General features: G+C 45.2%; 2 protein-coding genes across 2 annotated transcripts in view; both read left to right on the forward strand.

The window, feature by feature from the left end:
- The first annotated feature begins 1,448 nt into the window (after window positions 1-1,448).
- On the forward strand, window positions 1,449-10,762 carry LOC116386583 (zinc finger protein 384). Its single transcript, XM_031852939.1, has 4 exons — window positions 1,449-1,682; window positions 2,237-2,342; window positions 4,201-4,873; window positions 6,966-10,762. Exons 3-4 carry the CDS (start codon window positions 4,657-4,659, stop codon window positions 9,317-9,319), a joined length of 2,571 nt encoding a protein of 856 aa, XP_031708799.1. The 5' UTR covers window positions 1,449-1,682; window positions 2,237-2,342; window positions 4,201-4,656; the 3' UTR covers window positions 9,320-10,762.
- A 2,609-nt stretch (window positions 10,763-13,371) lies between these two features.
- Window positions 13,372-16,269, forward strand: part of dbpb (D site albumin promoter binding protein b) — a 9,230-nt gene continuing 6,332 nt past the window's right edge. Inside the window, exons 1-3 of the mRNA XM_031853477.1 lie at window positions 13,372-13,833; window positions 13,999-14,292; window positions 15,006-15,542. Of these exons, the coding sequence (XP_031709337.1) occupies window positions 14,103-14,292; window positions 15,006-15,542 (727 nt within the window). The 5' untranslated portion in view covers window positions 13,372-13,833; window positions 13,999-14,102. The remainder of the gene's footprint in view (window positions 13,834-13,998; window positions 14,293-15,005; window positions 15,543-16,269) is intronic.

The raw sequence follows: 16,269 nt of genomic DNA on the forward strand, positions 1-16,269 counted from the left end.
GCTCTATGATACAATATCTCACATCAGGATGTGAGATATTGTATAAGCCACATTAGGGCTATACAGTGCCAGTGGGAGTGGGCAACAGTGCTTTTAAATGAAATGAAAAGGCGAAATTTGTCTTCATATAATTCACAGCTCTAGACCATCTGAGTGCGGAGTTATATCATCAGTACCTGCTGGATCTTTAGAGTGAGGTGAGGGCTACGGAGCTCATATTTAAAACCTCCTGTGAATACATTTATTGCACTGAGATGTATGAAGGCTGAAATAAAAGGCCAGACGGTGACATTGTACCGGTAGAGAAATATTTTTTACAGGAGGTACACAAAGGGCATGGAAAATATTATGTTTGATTTAGGCACTGGCTGCCACTGATGCGGTACAATCATTGTAATTTGCACATTTCACCACCAGGAGGTTCAGTAGCTCCTCGGCTCTGTCTGAGACAAAACCTGCACGAAGCCTTCACACAAAATGTCTTTTAATTTATAAGAAAAGCTAATAATCATATTGATCTGGAGTTTGTTGATTTACGGCTGATCACTTTTAAAGTGGTTCAATTGTGTAGATCTGTTTGAGATAGAGGAACAGGAGAGGCCAAGAAGAGATGTCAAGAATAAAACTTCCTTTTTATCTTGAGTGCCTTGAGAAATACATGACTTGTTTTGTTCATTGTCATTACATTATTCTTAACACTCAGAATTATGGATGTGTAGCTATGTGACTGAAAGGCCAATGAAAATGTTTTATCAAGCACTTCTTGTAAATACTACTATATACCCCATATGTTCAAACTATACAGACAAACAATCAAATGGGACTGAGAACAAAGATAAGTATATCCCCTGAATAAGTTGTACTTTGGTAGTAATAATTATCACAATGAATTTATATTATTTATTCACATGCGTACACATTAGACTTTTTATTTACACATGTGAAATATTTATTGATTTTGATTGGCTGTTTAAAAAAAACAACATAAATAAAAAGCATTAACAATTGGGTTCATGCCCCTGAAGACCTGTTTTCTAAACCTACCATCACATCACGTAAAGTTTATGAAACTAATTTAGATGTGTAACGTTACTTTTATGGCATAATTCAAAATGGCTGTGGCCTGTGCATAAACTTAATAAATAAGACGGTGAATTGCTAATACAAAGAGATAGAATAAAAGAGCACAGCTGAGGCTATTTTTATTCAGCTAATGCAATTTATTTATTAATTATAGCCAAAAGACCGAATTTTAAGTATAATAGGCCTATAAAACATCATCTAATATGCAACCTGGGTTAAAGTCCTCACCCTCACACTGAGACTGGGTAACTTTTTATATAATCGGGCAGAGGGTTGTGGAAGTGAATTTAAACTAATTATATGAATGTGTTACGTTAGTGGAAGATTATTCCTCTTTTACCACACGGTAAAACCGCTGTGAGCCCTATGCAGCCGCCCGTGAGCCCCGCTCGTGCTACCCGGAAATATTACAAGGGCCGGAAAGGACCGATGTTAAGGGAGCACACGTCACTCACTTTTACCCAAAAAATATCATCACCGACCATCCAAATTTTTTTCTCGGCCGTCGAAATCTTTAACGCTCCCTGTCGACGCAAACGGTCGTAATCTAACGGCAAAGGAGGCGGCTGCGGTCGGCGTTGATTTCTTGCGGGAACCGTGTAAGTGTTCACTCAGCTCAGCATCAGTGAAAATGGCTCTGGCTAACGACTGGAAAACAGCACGCAGACATGGACGCGGTCGATAGCTAGCTAGGCAGTTATAAGAAGGCGTTACAGGCCTCGTCCATCTGCAACTGTGCTCCAACTCAATGTGTGGGTAAACATTTGCCGAATATCGGTTACGCATGTGTAATAATGCTAACGCTAGCCTCGTAATGGTAACGGTCGTCGGCGTGCTTTTAATAAAGCGAATCGGAAAGATGGCTAACGTTAGCTTACAGCGGGTGGTGGTGGTGTTCTAGATTGCGTATGGCACCAAATGGCTAAACACGCCGAGCCAGTGTAGAATACGACGCTAAAGAGAGAACTTTTGCATGCAAGCGCGTCCAATGTTTTCCCTGTTTTCCTCCCAAATGTGAGCCAATACTAATGCAGGATGCCTCCTCGAGTGCATCCGTTATTACTTGCGCCTGTAAAGATGCCGCTAATGTTTACACTGTGCAGCGGGTGTGTTACTGGTGTTAATTTGAGCATTTTCTGCCCTTCTTTCACAGGATCTACGTTAAAATGAGAGGCAGTGAAATATGCGATAGATTATCACCCTCATCTGCCAGGGGAGCTCACTGCCGACTAGGTTCATCACATCGATTAGAGGAAACGGTAAGATATTACGAGGTGAGCAAAACGAGATTCAAATGGAGTGATTACCGGAGCCGGTGTAACGTTACTCTCAGCCTTCACAAGTAGAATAACAGCACATTTTAATGCCTACAACAACCTAACGTATAACGCCACAGTTCAATTATCTATTCCCCCTTTTTTGGACTGTGAAAAGTGTATTTATTTAATTAAATAACGTATCATATTGTTGGTGGTTGTGGTTAGATTAGATTTAATCCGACTTTAATGACACTGCACACAGTGAGTACAGGTCCAACTAAAGGCAGCTTAGTATAATTAAGTGCCATAGATAAATAAATCAATAGACAGGATGAATTATATATCATATGGAAAATGTGCAATATGAATGGATGTAACTTGATATTTACAGGCCAGTCCTCCTCTTGACACACCTTAAGATATTACACAGCATCTGATACTGCGTAATCCCCCCCCACCACCATTTCGACTCAGGTGATTGACCACTTCTAATATTCCTTTTCAGAACATTTCTAAAAACAAAAGACATTCACATGGACTGCATTTTGACATTATGTGGACTGATTTTAGGCTAAGAAGGAACCTATGGCTTGTATGCCTTCGTGACTATCTGGTAATAAACAAACTTAAACGGAAATGAAAAAAAAAGGCAATGGTTAGTATGGTGCTAGAATATGATTACGAGAATGTAGATCCGAAAAACGGTCAACTTTCTCATGGTAATAATTACGAGCCATGATGTGCAGAATGTTGACGGCACAGAGTGTAAAATGTAGCAGGGATGCTGCCAGTGTAAAATCAGTTATGTACACACACACTGGCATTTAACCAAAAGCGAAGCATCTGCTGTCTAATGTGGCATTTCTCGCAACACGGCTCAACCTCTACATTCTGTCAGTTTCTCTTCCTCAGTACCATTTGGTACTTGCAGAGAGAGCCAGATATACTGTATTTATGCTGTGGTAAATATAGTGTGAGGTACTGTACATCACTGAACCGCTGCGGCACACACAGGGGTTACAGTGGTAGGTAAGTCAGTGTATAATATTGTCATAAATTTGGGTCACTATCTCCAAGGTAGCTTTGTTAAATAAGCAATGTCTGCCTCCTTTCAGCACCAACCTTCATGGCAGAGGCCTAATATGAACAACTATATGTGTAGACAAGTAAGAATGATGAAAGTAACTTTTGCCTCCTTTAGTAAAGATGTACCTAATGATATAAAGAATTGGCAATCATGCAACAATTCTGGTTGTGCTGCAACCCAGCAGAACCACATAATGGTAAGTTATTACAAAACATAAATTATTGCACGTGTTTATTAGCATGTAGACGTGCTTGGAGAGGGAGAACTGAGAAATGTAACCGGACATCGAAATGTACATTAATCATTTAAACTGAGGGGCTAATTGCCTCACAATATTAAGAAACGTTTGGTAGGTAAATTTCAGCATGAATAAGACACTAGTGAGAGCTAAAACCTAACAAAAGTTCTAATTTGTGTTCTCAAATCTAATGTATGTGTAGAAGCAAAATGGCAAATTAAACCTGATGTCAAAAGTATTCAAGTAAACTTAACATAATCATTCTCTCCACTCAAGTATTGTGATTTGCAGTTACAATACAGAATGAATTTAAATAATCCTTTCACCTAATGTCGGCCATTGGGGAAAAATCTCTTGTAATGTTACAGTGCAGACTTAAGTTAATGTCTATGTAGATTCACCTTAATAGATGGGGGTCACCTCTGTATAGGTTGAAGGCCTATTAGCCAAAGACAGTTAGCAGATTTTTTTTTATTCAAAAGTCCTGTTCCCCCCCGATGACTTTCATCCCTTTTTGAATTTTGTTTTTCCAGCTGTAGGATCGTCTCGGCTGAACACGGATCAGGAATCTTGCTTAGATGAAGGATAATGTCAACGCAGTAACTCTCAAAGGAAACCAGAAGAAGTCATTTGAACTGCTTCTCAGTAAAAACTATTCTAAGCCATTTTAAAATTAGGTGGAACTCATCTACCTGTCTTAAAGACACTTTTACCCGTTGATCATAAACTCATCTTCCCGGCCACCCCACTCATTTTGGAAGTAGAGTGTGGGCAGTGGATAATCAACAGGGAGTAGCAGCACCAGAAGTAAACTATCTGGAGAGACGAACTTAAGATTTAAGACATTCAAGTAGTTCTGGAAAATATTAGTAGCATAACCTCACTCTTAGGGTAAAGTGTGTCTTTCACCAGTCAGTGGTGGGATCTTTGTTGCCGCTCCTAGTGCTGGAGGTTTGGCCCGTGCACCCCCATGTGCCAGTGAGTGGGAAATGTTCCAATTTGGAAAGTACAATCTGGACATTATAGAGATGTTAAGTGGGCATCAGGCCCACCAGTTTAAAGGCCTCGGGTTAGATCGACAACTACAGCATCAGCAGCAAGTGCAACTTCACCAGCATCAACTCCAGCAGCAGCAGCAGCAGCAGGCTGAGTCTTCTGGAGCTCTTCTGTCTGGACTTGGCTTGGGCCCCCTGCAGGGGTCAAGAGGTAACGCCTTTTCTGATTCTGCCTCCATTTTTGCCAAGATGAGTGCCCCTCCTCCCCCACCTTTACAACAACAGCCTTCCTCATCTCAGAGCTCTCGTTCAAAGTCAAGCAAGATGAGCAGCAGCAGCTCAAGCCATTCGTCAGGCTACCCACAGTTCCTGCGCTCTTTCCACCCGTCTGAGGCAGCACTAGCACAGGAGCAGTTACACCCAGGTATAGGGCGTTTTGAGCACTTTGCTGGGGGAAGTAGTAGTAGTGGGAGTGTTGGGGGATTAGGGGGATTAGTAACATCAGCACCTCCACCCCCCCCCTCCTCTGCATCCCGGCCTCTCTCTCCCCCAAGTATCATCTGGTCCCTCCTCTTCCTCTCCTTCCACTTCAACATCTGTGGCCACCTCTAACAACCCTTCTAGCAGCAGTGCAGTCAGCTCATTGGGACACCAGTTGGTTGGGGCCCAGTCTGATGCACGAAGCCTTCACCAACAATTTAGTTGCATGTTAGCTGCTAATCAGTATTTCCTTTCTGGGGTGCCTTCTAATTCTAGTTTAGAGCAGTTTCTTGTCCAACAGGGAACCCATAACCACTTAGGGCTTGGTTTAAGTCAGACAGGCGGGGACCCCGGTTCTAGTCTTGCTCCGCCTCCTGCTTTGCATTCTTCTCACTCTCATGGCCACTCCACCCCCCAGTCACATCAGGCTCCACAGCAGCAACAGCTTCCACCTCACGCCCTTTCTCATCCTCACTCTCATTCCCATCCTCACCACCCACTCCACCCAGGCTCCCATTCCTCATCACTGGGTGGCTTTGACTTCCAGGGCATCCCTGTACTCTCGTCAAATCAGATAGCATCTCTGATGCAGCAGGAGGCAGGTTTGCCGCTCCCCTTGCCACTCCATTTATCTTTATCTAAAGATGATGGTAAAGGGGAAAGCAGTGGAGGTGGAAGTAATAGTAGCGGCGGCAGTAGCAGTAGGAGGAAGAAAGCTATGGCTGGCTATTTGCCACAGAGAAAATCTGAAAGCAGTAGTAATAGCAATAGTGGCCACGGCAGCCACAGTGGTAATCCCACTACTAGCAGTAATGGTGGAGGGCTTAGTCATGGTCAGCCCCCAGCTTTAATTGGGAGCGGGGTTGGTATGTCAAATATGGGTGGAGACCCATCATCCCTGCTTGCCTCATCATCTTCATCCTCATCAGTAGTTTCTTCCTCCTCCTCTGCTCCCTCTTCCACTGCTGCCTCAGTACTGGTTACCAATGATGCTCACCTTTCTAAATCTGATAACCAGAGCTCAATGCAAGCCAACAACACAGAGTCTGATTCAGAGCTCGTTTATAGCTGTGGAGAGTGTGGCAAAAGCTTCCCTCACCTTTCAAGCCTTCGCAGGCATTTGCGCATGCATGAGCCAACCACTGCAGGTACTAGCAATTCTTCCTCTACTGTCCCTAACCCCATTCACATTAAAGCACAGTCTGACCCAAGCCTTCCTCATTCGACCCAAGAAACTCCCCCAACCCCAACCCCAACCAATTCTTGTCCTAGCCCAGACAAAATATATCATTGCCCTGATTGTGGCAAAGGCTTTAAGAAAAAAGGGCATCTCCTGCAACACGGTGTTATACACTCTTCAGCCCGCCCATATGGCTGCTCCACCTGCTCTCGGGCTTTTAATCGTAGAGAGTCACTGACACGCCACGAGAAGATACATGAGGAAAAGCCATTCCGATGTCCCGCCTGTGGTCGTGCCTTCCGTGAGAGCACCTCTCTACTCAACCATGCTGCCTCAGGCACCTGCGGCAAGCCAGGTAGGGGACCCAAGCAAAGGGGCGGCAAGACGGGATCTGATGGTGAGGACAGAGTCGGGGGAGGGGGTGGAGGAGGTAATGGAGGAGGGGGAACTTATCAGAGCAATAGAGGTGTTATTTATGGGAAAACTGAGGAAGAAGATGGTGTAATCATTGTGGGGGAAGGAGAACCAAAATCAGGGTTAGGATGTGATGGTCTGTTTCAGTCTGGAAGGGGAGTTAATTCAAATGACAGGGACAGATCAGATGCTAAATACCCCACTGACTACTCTCGGAATCGTTACACAGGCTACCATGACGACCATCGTTCTCAAGGTAATCCATCTCCGTGCTACTCTGGTGCCTCTCCCTGTGGAAGTGGGATGGCGGGCCCAGCTCTGAGAAAGGCACCCTTGGCTCCAACACTGCATCCACACTCACAGAGCCACAACCAGCACCACCATCCGCAGCAACAGCCCCACCTGCCCCTTTCTTCTCTACTGGATGACTCAGAGGATGATGTCACTAGCTCTGTCAATAACGCAATCTCTGCTATAACAGCAGCTAGTAACAGTGGAAATAGAGGGGATGATAGGGGAGACATCATAGGAGGTCTACTAGGCGGTCTTGGTTTAGGTCCACTGGGCTCACCTTCATCAACATCTGGTTTAGATAAGAATTTCAGAGGTGGCGGGAGCCAGGAGGCTATGAGCAGCAACCCACAGAATCCTACTGCCAAACCAAAACGTCCCCGCAAACCCAGAGCTAAGAAAGATCCTGCAGCTGGTGGACAGCCCCCCAAACGTAGGCAATACACCCCCAGAATGGGGTCCAGTGGCCTGCCACGCACTCACCTCTGCAGCGTCTGTGGGAAGGGATTTGCACGTCGCGAGACCCTACGCAGACATGACCGCATCCATACTGGAGAGAAGCCCCATCACTGCACTGTTTGTGGAAAGTATTTCAGAGAAGCTTTTCACCTCAGCAAGCATCAAACGGTCCACTCCGGGGCCAAGAATTACAAATGCAGCATCTGTGGAAAAGAGTTCGGTTACTCCCAGAGCCTCAGGAGGCACAGTAAACTCCACCAGAAAGGGGAGCTGGAAGAGGTGCCCACAACACCAGCTGCGGATAACCTTAACAGCTTTAACCCCAACCCTCAATGTAGCGTGGCCCAAGACAGGAGCCAGATCCAAGCACCAAGCACCTCCTCCTATTACTCCTACCCTCAAGACGTCAAGCCTCAAGACACCAACCCCCAGTCGCAGCCTCCAGCCCCACCTCCGCCTCGACTCTACACCTGCGCTATATGCTGGAAGTCCTTCCGCCACCACTTCCATCTGACCGCCCATCATCAGACGGTCCATGAAGGTGGGGGTGAAAAGCTCTTTTGCTGTGAGGTATGTGGAAAAGCATTTGCTTACTCTAACAGCCTCACTCGACACAGGCAATCGCAGCACGGGATGACCCGTACGGATGTGCCGAATCCGCAAGAAGGCAGCAGTGGGTCTGGAGACAACAGAGGCGGGAGTGATGTGAATCAGTCAACATCAGAGAGTGAGGCTGCCACCAATGCCCTGCTGCAGATGGCTCCTTCCACAGAAGGCCACGGAGGGCAGAGTCTTAGCGTCGTCACTCATAGCCACCAGCAGCCACCCCCGCAACCACCGCCTGGTTACTCTCCTCTCTTTTATGACGCTGCGGCCCAATCTTCAGCCTCTAATGCTCCAACTTACTCGCAGCCTCTGCCTCCAAACTCTACTATCATGGCCCCCCAGCACCCGCATTCCCCAGCCGGGGTGAAAGGAGAGCACATATATCCAGCTGGATCCCGTAGCCGTACGCTCCACACCACCGCCCCGTTCCAGCCCCTCACGGAACTGCCCTCCACTGAACATCATCATCTGCATCATCATCATCATATCTCCCACCATCATCCTCATCATCAGTCAGGGAGCCAGTCCCACCAACACCTCGACTGCAGCATCCAGTTATCACACGATGACGTGAGACGACTCAAGAAGAAAAAAAAAAAGTCCAACAGGAGAGATTGGAGGGAAAATAAATGGGATTCCCAAGATTTAGTCAGATTCGATGGAAGCAAAAAGAAGAGAAAGATAAGTTGTACAATAAGAAGGCAGATGAATAAAAAACAAGGCTCTCTTCGTTTGACAATTAGGCGAGGAGAAGGATCAGGTAGTGGAGGGTATAAGCTTGTCAACACTGGGGGGATGAAGGTGCAGGTCCTCTCGTCTCTCAAAGTCCCCGTGAAACGTTTTGGCTGTCCTATATGCCCCAATGCTGTGTTTTCCCGTAAAGCGGGACTGCTTGTCCACATGGCAGTTAAACACCCACAGAAAGCCTTGACCACTCAGGAGCGACTCAGGTGCAGTGTATGTGGGAAGCAGTCTCACAGGGCTTTGTCCGCCTTCATCCATCGGGCCTCCCATCGCGCCAGAGGGACTTTCTCCTGCCGACGCTGCTCCACTCGCTTCTGGAATGCTACGCTGCTCTACAGGCACAAGGTGTCCTGCCGCCGCAGGGCTAAAGGACTGCAGCGAGGAGATGCCAACAGGCTGAAGCTTTCAAAGAGACCAGAAGAGAGGCTGACCCGAGAGGGTCAGGAGGAGATACCGTACCTACAGGGACCATATAGATACTGAGCGTCCCGGTACCTGAAAAGAGTGGCACACCAGTGGGATATTTCAGTTCTAAAATGGGAAGGCGAGAAAACTAATAAAAAGGACTTAAAAAGGCAAATGCTGCCTTTTAGGATAATTTTCCTCATGTCTCTGTTGACATCTACTCTGCTGACTATTAGAATGAGTGTGTTAACAACTACTGTAGAGCATCCTATAATAGTTCACCAGAAATCCTTCCAGATTATATTGGAAGGTGTTTTCAAAGACGTGACTGTTTCCATAGGTTCATTAACCCCTTAAGTGCATTGACACTATGCTTGGCTGACACTGTGCAGTTACTAGACAAGTTTAGGTGAAATGACCTGCTAATGTACTTCTCTTCCCCATAACTAGACTCCCTGCTACACCTCTTGCTGTATGATAAACGTCTCTGCTGTGTACTTTGTCTTGTTGTTGTTCACTTAGAGGTTCTGAGGATTTTTTTAAACATGTAAAGTGCATTTATTAGGAGTAGGGACATGAGGACAAAGACCTTTGTTGATAGTTTGTCAGTGCATGTTTGTTCTCTGGTCAAGTTTTTAGCTGAGGTTGTGAAATCACTCCTACAGTATGTGATGGTTTATTCAGTATACGCCCAGAAGTTTGTAGTGTTAAAACTTGATTTAAAAGTTGCTCTATATTCCCTAGTGATTGAATCACATATAGATAAAATGTCAACGTTGCTGGTAATTAGCATTTCAAGGTTCCCTCTCCCGCCAAAATGAAGAAACTTACAAAAAGCCTTGCTTAGTATGTTCACACTACTTCATTTATTTGAGATATTCCTAGCTTTTATACCAAGAGATTGAAAACAGGTTAAACAAGTGGACTGTAACACATGTTTATCTCATGTTATTTGTATGCTCTTTTTAGCAGTGATTATTTCTACAGTACTTCACGGTGTGTTAACGACAAGGACCTATATCATAATAGAAACCAATGTAATATCCATGTATTTATGTGTGTAACCCAATCAGTCTTCATGCCAATCGTATACTTAACCCCTTCTACCTTTTTACTTTTTGCTGAGTTGCAATCATGTTCTTACTGTTAAGCCTTTTTTTGTTTTCTTCTGAAGCAAGTTTTAAGTACATCATGTCACTTTATTCACATGTGAAATGTTCATACCCCTGTCAAGCCTTCCCTTTTTTTCTTCTGAAGAAAAATGATAGTTTTAGTAGATTTCTATCACATTATTTACTGAGAAGTCAGTAGTTGATTATATTTCAGCAATGAATAAACCTTAAGTGTAATCATTTGTTTTCTTTTCATTTGTCATTTAAAATATCCCGAAGATGGTACAAACGGTGAGTCACGAGGACGTTGTAACTGTCAGCAAAGTTAGTATTGAAGTTTTAAAATGACATTTATCTTCATGTCCTGTGTGAATTCCATATCACTGTGGATTAAATGGTTTTCAGGATGTATACGAATCCGAATCACCTTCATTGGCTAAGTATTTATAAACATAAAGGGAATTTGGCTCAGTTTTTGTGCTCTTAATGTACACAGAAATAGACAACAGCGAGGAACAACGGCAACCGAGCGGTGTGTATATGAATATATTTTAAAAAAGCATATACATAAGTCTTTATACAGGTTAAGTGTTCGCTAAGATGCAAACTATACAAACAGTGCAAATAAATAAGTACTGATTGGTATACATGGTCAATACAGTTATGTACAGTATGTGCATGTATACATGTCTATATAGTGTATACAGCTTGTAGGATTTGTATTTGATATATCAATATATATGGTGCATTAAAAACTAAAAAAAGAGACCTATATTGGGAGCAGTGAATGTTTTGGTGTTACAGGGTTATTGACAGTGTGTGACTGATTTGACTCATCAGAGGGACGAGCTGTGGGAAGAAATTGATCTTGTGTCTGGTTGTTTTGGCATTCGGTATTCTGAAGGGGCTGCAGTGATGCTTCCGGCCCGTTTCCATGTATCTGGGGGAGTGTAAATCCTGGATGGAGGGGCTGGCTGCCACCTGTGATCTTCTCTGCAGTTCTAACTGGCTGATCCGAACCAGACTGTGATGGACGTGCAGAGAACAGGCTGCGTTATTGCAGTGTTGAATCGTACGAGCAGCTCCTGAGGCAGGTTAAAGGAAGTACATCCTCTTTTCTCTGCAGGTCCTGAGAGAAACCCCCAGACTCCTGAAGGATTCCACAACAGACAGTGCTGTTCATTGTGACATAGCAATACATTACATTAAAGGTCCTAGGTTTCCCATTGGGGTTGGCCAGATTACTCCAGGGTAATGAATTGTTCTCAATAATTAAAATGTGCAGTATATTATCAGTATACTGTGTAAAACTTCTCACTCATAGCGCCACCAGATGGCAGTAGGCAACTCATTTATACTGTACACTTGGCCTGTTGTTGATAAGTGTGGCAGTCACATGGATTTTGCACAGATAGGGGGTGGACTGGAGAGGCTGAGTGTTGTATGAGTGTGTGAATTATGTGCCTCCTGTCTGCTGTTTGCTACGAGATTAAGGCCACCAAGTAAACGCAATGCGTGAGAATCATTCGGTAGTCTCACTGAATGTTTAAAAATGAAAGGGTGAAATATACTTTTGCATGTGTGTGAACTATAAATTAGAAAATTAGAAATTTGATTATTTTTTTTGACTGTAGCCCTTTCTGTGATTCCAAATCAATGATTTCATGGTAGACAAATCTGAAACAGTAAGATACTTTAATGAGCAACACCACAATGTTGTGATTAATTTACTGTTAGACCGTTGAAGTGAAAGGAGTAAATCGTATATGTTAAAATGAGTCACAGGCGTGTTTGCGTTTGGATTGATGATAAAAAATCCATCTGACTTTCTTTCAAACAAAAAGAAGAAGATGATCCACACCCACTGTTGTTTTAGGTGTGGATCCAGGTGGTGAGGAACCCACAGCTGTATAGTTTTATTTAAAAGACAGGACGGTGTTAACTGAAGGGGCCCAGAACCCCAGAAGACAGTCCTGGTACATTTAATATTCACATTTAGTGCACTCAAATGGATTCTGTATATATGGAGCTGACATGTCCTAGTCTGGAAAACAAACAAACAAAAGGTGAACTCTTGTGGCGCGCAATGTTTTTGTATGTGCTCTGCAACTGTACAGTAGGCCAGACAGCCCTCGCGCTTTTTGTGTTTCGAACTGGTCTCACGCGGCAGTGGCATGCACTGGGGGGAATCCGAGCGGGCAGGTTTATTCGACCTATTTCTGTCCAATAGGCGCTCGTCGTGGGCGGAGCGACGAGTCTCCAAAGCCAATCGGTGCCGGAGCCGCGAGCCTCACAGGCCTCGTCTCCCGCGTGCCTCGTACACGTGAGCTGGAACAGCTATTGTACGCCGGGAGGCAACGTGCTGAAACGTTCCTCTCGCCTGAAAAAAACGGCACAGTCACGTTTTCTGTGGATTACAAGGAAACTGGAAAAGCCATGCTGCACTACCTGATTATTACAGAAAGCCAACAACTATGGGTGAACAGAGATGTGCAAACAAGGCTTGAGCCAGTAATCCTGAGCATGAATATGACCGTGATGTCAAGGTTTACTAGTCTAAAGACGGTTTACTGTGTGCCATCATACTAAATATAACACCACTTCATATCGTGATTGCTGCAGCAAATAACCAAACCTGGTACAAGTCACTGGGTTCGTACCCGTCAGACAAAACAAACAGCTTGCTGTGCTCGAGGTGTGGCACGAGGGTAGGTGTGTCTCATAAATTATAAGAGAGAATTGAGAGATCTGCTAAATCCCGGGGCCCCGCCCTCCTCGCGCCTCACTCGCTTGTTCCGCGAGGTGTGACGTCACGTGAACTGCCCGTGTCCGCTCCAGCTGAGAGAGAGCGAGAGAGAGAGGGGGAGAGAGAGAGAGGACGATCGGACGTGGACGTCGCGCGGCCCTAACAGACCTAAGCCCGTGCGCCCGTGACTGGATTCACCGGATGCAAAAAAAAAAGTACAGACAGAGAGAGAGGGAACCCCCCCCCCCCCCCCCCCTTTCCCCCCCCCCCCCCCGACGGACAGCAGAGCGCGACAGCAGAGGAGAGAAACACCAATACAACTTGTCATCTGACCAACACAGTCACTGCTCTCGTCGCTGTGCATGTTTTTTTTTTTGTACACAGTTTTGTTGTTTTGACGGAGGTCTGCTTTGCAACTATTTTGGGATATTCCTTTTGATTGCCGGAACGATTAACTCGGGATATTATTCTACAAGTTTTAATTGTAACATTTTCCCGTCCGTGCTGTTTGCGGGTTACGTTGTCATTTAGACGTTTTTGTGTTTTTTTATTATTTTTTATTATTATGGACAGTATTCTTTCTCGGATAGTCTGAGTGTCCCTCCCACACTGGTCCTCTGAGAATACCAGCTTCATCCACTGAAGAATTTTAACAACATTCAACTGCAATGGAATATTTCGATGAAAATATTTCTGCAAGGAAATAAGGAACTCTGCACAACCTCAAGTGAAAGGTAACTACATTTAAGTTGTCAAAGTATGATTAATCTGTTAATTCTATGCTCATACTTGTGATTGCATTACAATGGTTGCTTTATTCTGCAAGGACTCTTCTGAAAACTCTCTCTTTCTCTCTCTCTCCCCACCCCCACACCTCCCCCCTGTACACACTCGCGCAGTCATCCAGCATACTTGTCCTATTGGTAGGCTCTCCGGTCAGTTTGCCACGCCCCTTCAAGTGCCCCCAGTAGGCCTATCTTTCTACGACCCCATCTGGCCCAGGATGTCCAGGCAGCTCTCCCAGCTTCCGAACCCCGACCTCCCAGCTGGCACAAGCCCACAGTTTGGAAGTTGTACCCAGCCTGCAGGCTCCCTCACAGGGGGGCCACTCAACTCTATGGCAGGTCTTAAATCCCTCCTGCAGCACCCCATGAAGGGAGACCAGCGTTTAAAACCCCCGTGCGATGCAAAAGGTGAGACGCTCTCTCGTTGGATGAGTTGATACTATGTGACAGTGCTGTTTGTGTTGAATGTACAGCACAAGCACATGACACGGTCTATCTCCAATATGTGCAATGAATAAATCACACCCCTCTGTTCCACCCACTGATGCAGTTATTACAATACAAATATGCAACATTATTATATAACAAACATTGCATTTGTCTTATTTCATGGCACTCTGATGCACCATCACACACACACACACACACATATTCACGATGACTCTTCCATGACCCTGATGAGTATTCACCTGGATTATAATCCCCGCTGCGACTTCAAATTGGGAACCAGATTACAATGAGCGCGGGCACGTTTCGGTTCAGATGTAATGCGGTGCAGTTTCCAAAACGTGCCTTCAAGTATTGTGAGATTTGTTCAGGAGCTTATGTATGTGTTATGACAACAAATTGGTTTTGGCTCTTGCTTGTGCTGCAATTCAGCTACCATCTGGTCCATCTGCGAGTGTGTGCTTGTGTGTGGGACATAGGATAAAAGGGAGATTTTTTGCAGAAGTGCATCTCATGAATACACCTGCCAGAGTATGTTGAGTCAATGTTAGCGTCCACTGACTAAAATGTCTCCAGAAAACCTTTTTGTCAAAGAACTCTCTTGTGTACTGAAAGTTGGTCTTCATCATCCTCCATCTGTTCTTATTATGATTCTGCTCTCTTATCTCTGGTAGACAAAGAGAAGCTGGACGTTGATGAGGACTCCATGGGAGTGTGCCCCGTAAGGAATGGCAGTGCAATAGGCAACAGTACTAACAGTAACGGCTGTGGAGGAGGGAGTGGTGGTGGTACTGGTGCTACTGGTGCTGCTGGTGCTACTGGTGCTGCTGGTGCTGGTGGTGCTGGTGGTGCTGGTGGTGCTGGTGGTACTGGTGGAAATGCAGGAGGAAGTTTCAACCAGTTCTTGGGGCCGCTCTTGTGGGATCGCACCCTGCCTGCAGATGGGGGCCTCTTCCAGCTTCAGTACATGGACTTGGAGGAGTTTCTGACTGAAAATGGAATGGGCAGCATGCATAATAACAACAGCTCCAGTTCAGCCCAGATCCCCTCGCAGAGCTCCCAGTCAGCTGTGCCCAACCAGAGCTCCCAGTGCCTACCGCCCTCATCCCCACCCGGCTCTTCATCTTCATCGCCTTCTTCTTCTCCATCGCTCATCGGTTTGGAGGTGGCTCAGCCGCAGGGCCTCGGAGGTGGAAATGACTGTTTGCATGGTGAGTTCCCTTACATGGACCGATTTGTTCTTAGCTGAACCAGAGAGTAAAAAGTGACCCAAGGACGGGTCGTTTTTTCAAGGTTTCTCCTTATCAGCTCAAAACAGCAATATCATGGAAGAGGGTTCTGCAAACTTTGCAGAGTTGAGCAGCTGAAAGAGACAAATTGTCCCCTGATATGGGACTAGTAGACCCTACAATTAATAATGGTTGATATGTGATGAAGGTTATAATGTCCCCATAGGCTAGTGATTCAGCACTTTTAACTCTGCGTTTACAACAAAACACAATGGTGACCAAGCTTTTTATTTTCTGCCCTCTGGGGTCAAACTGAAGACAAGGAGACACGGTCACATGGTTCTACGCCTGAAAGAGAGAAACACACAAGAGTGTAGAAATGGCTGCTTGACAATGTTGGACATTTCTTTGTAGTATGGTGCAGTGCAAAAAAAGTTGGGCGAGGGAGCTGTGGAGAGAAGAGACAAAGAAAGGTAGACGACTTGAAAGAAAGAAGTCTTGAGCTATATTTGATGAGTCAACCTCACAAGGAGGTTTGGTTTTGTTCGGCATGTGATCTGTGTACTGCAGTGTGCAACACAATCAGCATTCAGTCCCAGCCCATTATAAACGTGCAGCAGGGTCAAAACAGTACTAAGAGAGAGAGAGAGAGAGAGAGAGACAGAGAGAGAGAGAGAGAGAGAGAGAGAGAGAGAGAGAGAGAGAGAGA

Source organism: Anarrhichthys ocellatus, unplaced genomic scaffold (assembly GCF_004355925.1).
Source record: "Anarrhichthys ocellatus isolate YVR2014 unplaced genomic scaffold, GSC_Weel_1.0 scaffold13, whole genome shotgun sequence".
NCBI lineage: Eukaryota > Metazoa > Chordata > Actinopteri > Perciformes > Anarhichadidae > Anarrhichthys > Anarrhichthys ocellatus.